This window comes from Centruroides sculpturatus, unplaced genomic scaffold, assembly GCF_000671375.1.
Source record: "Centruroides sculpturatus isolate CEXI.00-Female unplaced genomic scaffold, Cexi_2.0 scaffold1551, whole genome shotgun sequence".
Lineage (NCBI taxonomy): Eukaryota > Metazoa > Arthropoda > Arachnida > Scorpiones > Buthidae > Centruroides > Centruroides sculpturatus.
Window position 1 is genome coordinate 111,655 of NW_019385893.1, and position 7,054 is coordinate 118,708.

The window sequence follows — 7,054 nt, forward strand, 5'->3', positions numbered from 1 at the left end:
ACAAATCGGAAAAGTTTCAAAGCTAGGAAAATGGATACCACATGAACTGTCAATAGCTAACTGACAACAACGTCAACTGCTCAACTCCAAAGCTTCAACTGGGAAATTTTACCTCATCCACCATATTTGCCAGATATTGCTCCCAGTGATTATCATCTTTTTCGGAGTTCGCAGAATTTTTTAAAAGGAAAAACTTTTGAGGATGAGAACAATGTAAAAAAGGCTATTTCTGAATATTTTGATTCAAAACCGAAATCATTTTACAAAGACGGGATTAAAAAGCTACCATCAAGATGGCAAGAAATTGTACAAAATAATGGTGAATACATTATAGATTGAAATAAGATTTAATTAAAATTTTTTGTTGCTTTTTTTGTAGATAAAAATGCGCACGAACTTATGAACTGACCTGATAGTTAAGGTTTTAACAAAGTTCAAGCAAATATGTAATTAGCAAAAAACAGTTGAAATAAAGTGATTAAACAAAAATTATTACAAATATCATAAATAACAGTTCACAAATGCATATATAGAGATATTTTTTGGAGGGGGAAATGGTCTTCACAATTTGAAATCGATCGAACGCACGATGAAATGCTCGTGTACACTCACGCCATCTATCATAGGATAAATGTACTATGCCAGAAACCTTCACAGGAGTGTATTAAAAAACTTCCCAAAGTTTCATGGCAATCGGATAAACAGTGTGGTAATGCATGAAGGACAGACAGTCAGACAGACATACAATCATTTTTATATATACAGATAATTAAGACATTTTCTCAGTATTCTCATACTGCAATTTTTTTCCTTGATTTTTGAAAAACAGAAGAAAGTATTGTTGTTTTACTGATCAGACCTCAATAAGATTCTATAAAGTATGGGATCCAAGACAAGTTTTCTCATTGTCGCTCCTTATGGATAACTATCCACAGAAAACTAACATTGTGTTGCAGGTGGAAAGAGCATACAATTTAAGTTTAAAACAGTTTAATATACACATTTTCAAATTAAAAGTAAATTTTAAGCTTTAAATAAAATTAAGCTACCTGTAACTGCAACTGTATATGCTTCAACTGCAGTCTGAAAAAAATAATACAAAGTTAATAAATAAACAAATAAAATTCATTGAAATTTTATATTTTGAATAATCATATATTGTAAAGCTTAGAAAATCATAAACGTCATGTATGAGAAAAATTGAAGTTATCAATTAGATATGCTATATTAAAACATGTACTCTGCATTGTTTTCTGCATACAATGCAGAGTACATGTTTTCTGCATACAGTAATACCTTGACTTACGCTACCTGACTTACACGAACCCAGAGTTACGCGATTTTCAAATCTCGTCGATTTGTCTTTTGTTTGAGCACCATGCAACTCTTGATTACTCACTCCCCGACACTATTGTTCAGCTTACATGTTCGGACTTGTCATGCAGAATCAACACATAAATAACACAAAATAAATTGTAGCTATTTCTGTGTTTGTTATATCTACAGAGATTTGAGAGACTATATGTGGTGATTTCTTGTAACTGTGAATGAATCAAAAGACGCGATAAGATTAACGAGAACATTTATTAGCTTAATTAATAGTTAAAACTCACTGTGTTCAGCATTATTAATCGTTTTTTTCGTTCATTTGAGCGCTTTCGACGAATGTATTTCCGTCGTCTTCAGGCGAATAAAATGCTTTAATCGAACATGAACATTCGAGAGAAGAACACATAAAAATTTAAATTTAAACAATTTTTCGATATGAGTCAGCTACGATTTGAATTACATACGATGTTACGAATATGTAACAAATCGTACGTAATTCAAATCGTAGCGGACTCATATCAAAAAATTGTTTAAATTTAAATTTTTGTGTGTTCTTCTCTCGAATGTTCATGTTCGATTAAAGCATTTTATTCACCTGAAGACGACGGAAATACATTCGTCGAAAGTGCTCAAATTAACGAAAAAAACGATTAATAACGCTGAACACAGTGAGTTTTAACTATTAATTAATATTACTTGGCGTGAATAGCATATTAACCTATATTTTATTAGCTTACATACATCCAACTTGGATTTTACATAAATTGTGAAATTATACCTCGACTTATGCGGTCATCGCTCGGTCCCACCTATTGTGTAAGTTTGGGGTATTACTGTATGTTCTTTACTATTATGCTAAAAGAGATCATTTTGGAATTCATTGATTGTACTTTCATTTCAATACATATTAACTCTTCCTATATGATTTTACAAACTTTTATGATATTTCTAATATAAAGCAGTGATTCTCAAAGTATGATCTGTGTGCATGAGCATCAAACGAAGAAGGACCAGTCTGTGGACTAGGTAGTCCACAGACTGATCCTTCTTTTGACGCTCTATCCATTTCACATGTTGGCTGTTGTCATGGCTAACATATTCCTATTGCTGGCTCTTCTGAACAGTTCTTCCTATTACATTTCACACCAGTCCCTCAGGTTTTTCAGCCATGAGATTCAATGTTGCCCTGGTCCTCTTTTTCAGAGATTTTTCCTTGAATAATGAGTTGTAGGATTCAGTGCTTGACACTCTTTCTCATCACATGGCCAAAGTATTCCAACTTTCTTTGTTTGATGGTGTTGAGCAGTTCTTGTTGTTTATCCATTCATCACAATGTTTCTGCATTGGTCACATTTTACCCAAGATACTCTTAGAAACCTTCAGTAAATCTCCATGAAAACATCTGAAAAGAAGATCAAAGCCTTCAAGGCTTTGATCTTCTTTTCAGATGTTTTCAATATGGTCCAAGATCCAACTCTGTACAATAGCATTACTAATACATAACATCTGATTATTCTAGTTTTCATATCAAGGATAATCTCTAAAACATAGCATTTTCTCATTTTCATAAAAACAGTTCTTGTCTTTTCTATTTGCACTTTGATCTCTATATCACGATCCCAGTTATCATTTAAGATACTTCCTAAGTAATTAAATTTTTCTATTCTTTCAATTTCTTTTGATCCAGTTATCAACTTGCCCTAAGTTGATGTCTGACTTATGACTATATATTTGGACTTTTTAACGTTGAGATCTAAATCATATTTTTCGCTTAAGGTTCTGACTCGATCTAGCAACATCTTTAAAATTTGTGAAGAGCAGTGCCGTGCCACCGGCATGATAAATGCTATTCAAATATTCTCCATTGATCAGCCTGTGCTTCTAAAAAATATTTTCAGAGTATACATTAAAGATAATTTGCAGCGTTGTTGTACACTTCTGTGGCTCGGAATTTGCTCTGTCAGTTGACCTTCCACCCTGACCTGTATGATTTGATTCCAATAAAGGTTGCTGATGATTCTGACATCTTTGTTGTCAATGCCAATTCTCTGCAGTGCCTGGATCATCTTTTCATGTTGGCATCTGTCAAAAGTCTTTGTATTAATCTAAAAAAACATATATGCATGTCACATCTTATATGAGATCTTTGCATCTTTGTATGAGAATATCAACAGCCCTCTTCAGAAATTCGATCTTCCATTCCAATTTGCACATGTGCATCTTGATCTTGTCAGAACCACTCTCCCTTCAGATGGATCTATCTAATTACTCACCTGTACAGACAGATTCACAAGATGGCTCAAAGTTGTTCTCCTTTACGAAATCTCTGCTGAAACAGTCGCTTGTACCATCATCTCTCATTAGATCTCCAGATTCAGTGTACCTTCCATCATCACCACCAATCAAGGCCAACAATTCCAATTGCACCTGTTCACCTCCCTAACAGCTATGATGGATGTCCAGCACATACGTAAGACACCACATCACCCATCAGCCAATGGTTTCCATCGTTCCCTAAAACAAACTCTCAGATGTCACAAATAACACTAGATGGAATCCCTCCCAATCATTCTTCTTGGCCTTCAATCTGCATTGAAAGAAGACATCAATGATACTTGTGCTGAGATGATGTATGGCACAACCCTTTGTCTTCCAGCAGCATTCTTTCATCCTTTGCAGGAATCACCAGTGGACCCAGACATGGCCAACATACTGCCCATCTAATGAATTTATGTGGCCTGCGATCAATCTTTCAATATTAGATACTGAAGTCCGAATAGCTCAATGAAAAAATTCTGACGCCTAAAAAAGAAAAAAAAAAAAGGTCAACAACACAACAACACATTGTGCATTTAGAGTTATCCCTCCATTACAAATCTCGTAAGTACAGCGTAGAGTGTTGATAAAGCATGATAATGTGAAAAATATATCTGTAATCTCTATCTACAATTCAGTCTCTACGAGGTGACACCACAATGAGGTCTCACACTACCTCAAAAGCTTCCTAGGGCAGCATCTGGCTTGGCCCTTGGAAAAAAGTTTTTTTTCCAATTTGGCCCGGGAGCAAAAACTGTTGGCCACCCCTGAGTGGACCTTTCATCCTTTCTCCATCACCTACGGTCCACAATGCAGTATCTTATGCCAACTCCAACTTTTGCACATGTAAAACTCTCACACTTCATTCACCTGCTTGCATGTTTTTGTATGGATAGAAGGACATAAAACTTCTCTGACTCCCCTTATGACAGCCCCTTCTCAGTTATCACATGGACACCAAGCATTTCATGATCTTCACCCACAGAAAAACGATGACAGTTAACATCAACCGACTGAAACTGGTATTTTTGAACAGCAAAAATGACAGCATACCATCAAACTTGTCATACAGGACATCATGCCCAAGCTGTCCAGAACAACTAACTATAAACACACAGAGTGAGTCCACACATGCCAACACAATGACATGATCAGGAAGGAGGGACCTCTAGCTTCGTATCTACTGTACTGAGGGGGGAGTACTGTGCCGATGTCACTGGTCATAAGTTGCCACCAGAGGAACTTTTTGGAGTTCCTCCAAAACCTCAATGGATCTGGCAACACTGATTTAAAACCTTGGTTTGGACCTCGTGATGTCTACATGCATTTAATACTCTGTCCATTCAATATTACTGCACCGCACCTTATGTAACCCAAAGGAATAAAAGGCTAAGCTATTAACTCTTTTTTTTATAGCCTAGTATTGTACCATAAGACAATTCATCATTTCCTCCATATGGAACTTAATAATTATTTACAAGCTAGTGCTAAAACTTTATTAAATATTGTATAATTTGTAACTAAGTATATGCAGCAAGTTTTAATAAAATATTTAGTTGAATTTTTTAAAAAATTTTTGAAAAACATAATAAGTATTTATTTGTTTGTCATATTCTAATTTAGGGATGGTAAACCTTTTTGATTCTGCATGCTTCAAAGTAAGCATAATTATTTTTTAAAATGTTGCATGCCAAAGTTTTAGAATTTAAATAATAATTTTTAAATAAATGTAATAAACATTTTAAAATGAAATTCTATGTAAAAAAAAGAAGCTGATTGAGAAAAGTACGATGATATACTGAACTGAATATAAAATAATAATAAAAACTGAAATTTAACAATAAAAAGTAAACAAAATTGTATATGTTGCATGCTAGATAATTTCTACACATGGTAATATGTGACATAAGTTTGCCATCCCTATTCTAATTCATTAAATAACCATAGAATGAACTTCATACTTACAAAGGCAGTTAGTAAGATATAATTTGTTGGAGTTTCTCTTCTTTTTATCATTAATGCTATTAGAAGAATAATTGACAACAAAAATGCCACAAGCACCATCCAATGACTAAAGAATAAAAATTCAAAAATTATTATAAAAAAATATATATTAAAAATTTTTAATTTTCAATTATTTAAAAACAGAATAAATATAAAATACTGTTAATACTTGATACAGACGCATTTGGTAGTAAACTAAATATAGTTATCATATATCCTCATTTATATGGACACATCCCCATTTTAAGGTAAAAATTATCATCCGCATATGTTTTTGCAAATTCCATTTTGTCCACATTTCTAGCAGCGGAACATTTTTTTCCCCTTCATTTTGGCAGTACTCCACATAAAAATGGGAGATTTCTCCTATTGATAGCAGTGCTTAATTTAGAATTTAGTTTGCTATCGGTCTCACGGCCGTATTTAGTCTTAGGTAGAGTTTATCACCTGCTTAGGGCTGCACTCCCAAACAACCCGACTCTTGAGAGGTCGAATCGTGAAGTGACCGCGGCAGCTAAGGGCCTTGCACCCGCTCTGGGCCAGAGCTCCGGTCAGGGGGACTTGTACCGCAGTTCGATTTAGATCAATTATATTGGCAATTGAATAGAGTTACAATTTTTTATATAATATTTTTAACATTGTTTTTCACTTTTATTTCTAGCTTTGATTCCGATCTTCTACTGGCAGCCAGTTTCACTTTTTGGTCACACATCTAAATTAATTGATACAATTGTTTGCTTAAATTTACTTACCACTTAAGTAGAAATAAGATTTTATTCTATAATCATTCATTCATTTTAATATTCGAGATTTGCTACCAAAAGAATGTGATAAAGAAGCCAAAAACATTCATCTAATTAAACTGTTTGTGCTTGAATTTATGAAGGTTGTCTGCTTGTCTTCTAGAATTTTTATTCCAGTTTATGAAAATTTTTTAAATAATAGATGTTTAAGGAATCAGAAAAACATCACTCATTGTCTAGAAAGTTTCAAGAACATGGTTTCAAGTTGCATGCATACTATTAATGATTTTATAATTAATTTTTTAATTTTAATTGTTCCAGATGTTCAATAAGTATGCTAAAGAGAAATTATAAATTTACAGACAAACAAACAGAAAAATACTATGTTTTCTTTCTGGAAGATAAGAACAGGAAGCTAAATAAATTACTTGTAGTCCAAGAAGGTATTTGTCAGTCTTAAACCACTGAGTGGAAGATTTAAAATTACATATTCTCATTGAGAAATATTTGAAGTTTAACATGGAAATTGACAAATTTATTTACAAATACATAATGAACTAGGGGACAATAAGTACTATAGTATATAAACAAATTTACTTTTGGCATTTCATAAAAGAAATATTTTACAATTAAATCAGTCAACATTTGAAAACTAGGCCTGG

At 33.4% G+C, this 7,054-nt stretch overlaps 1 protein-coding gene across 1 annotated transcript in view; it reads left to right on the forward strand.

Annotated features, from left to right (window-relative positions):
- LOC111612439 (ribosomal L1 domain-containing protein 1-like) overlaps window positions 1–3,772 on the forward strand; it is a 17,869-nt gene extending 14,097 nt beyond the window's left edge. Inside the window, exon 2 of the mRNA XM_023353653.1 lies at window positions 3,581–3,772. Within this exon, the coding sequence (XP_023209421.1) occupies window positions 3,581–3,772 (192 nt within the window). The remainder of the gene's footprint in view (window positions 1–3,580) is intronic.
- The last annotated feature ends 3,282 nt before the right edge of the window (window positions 3,773–7,054 follow it).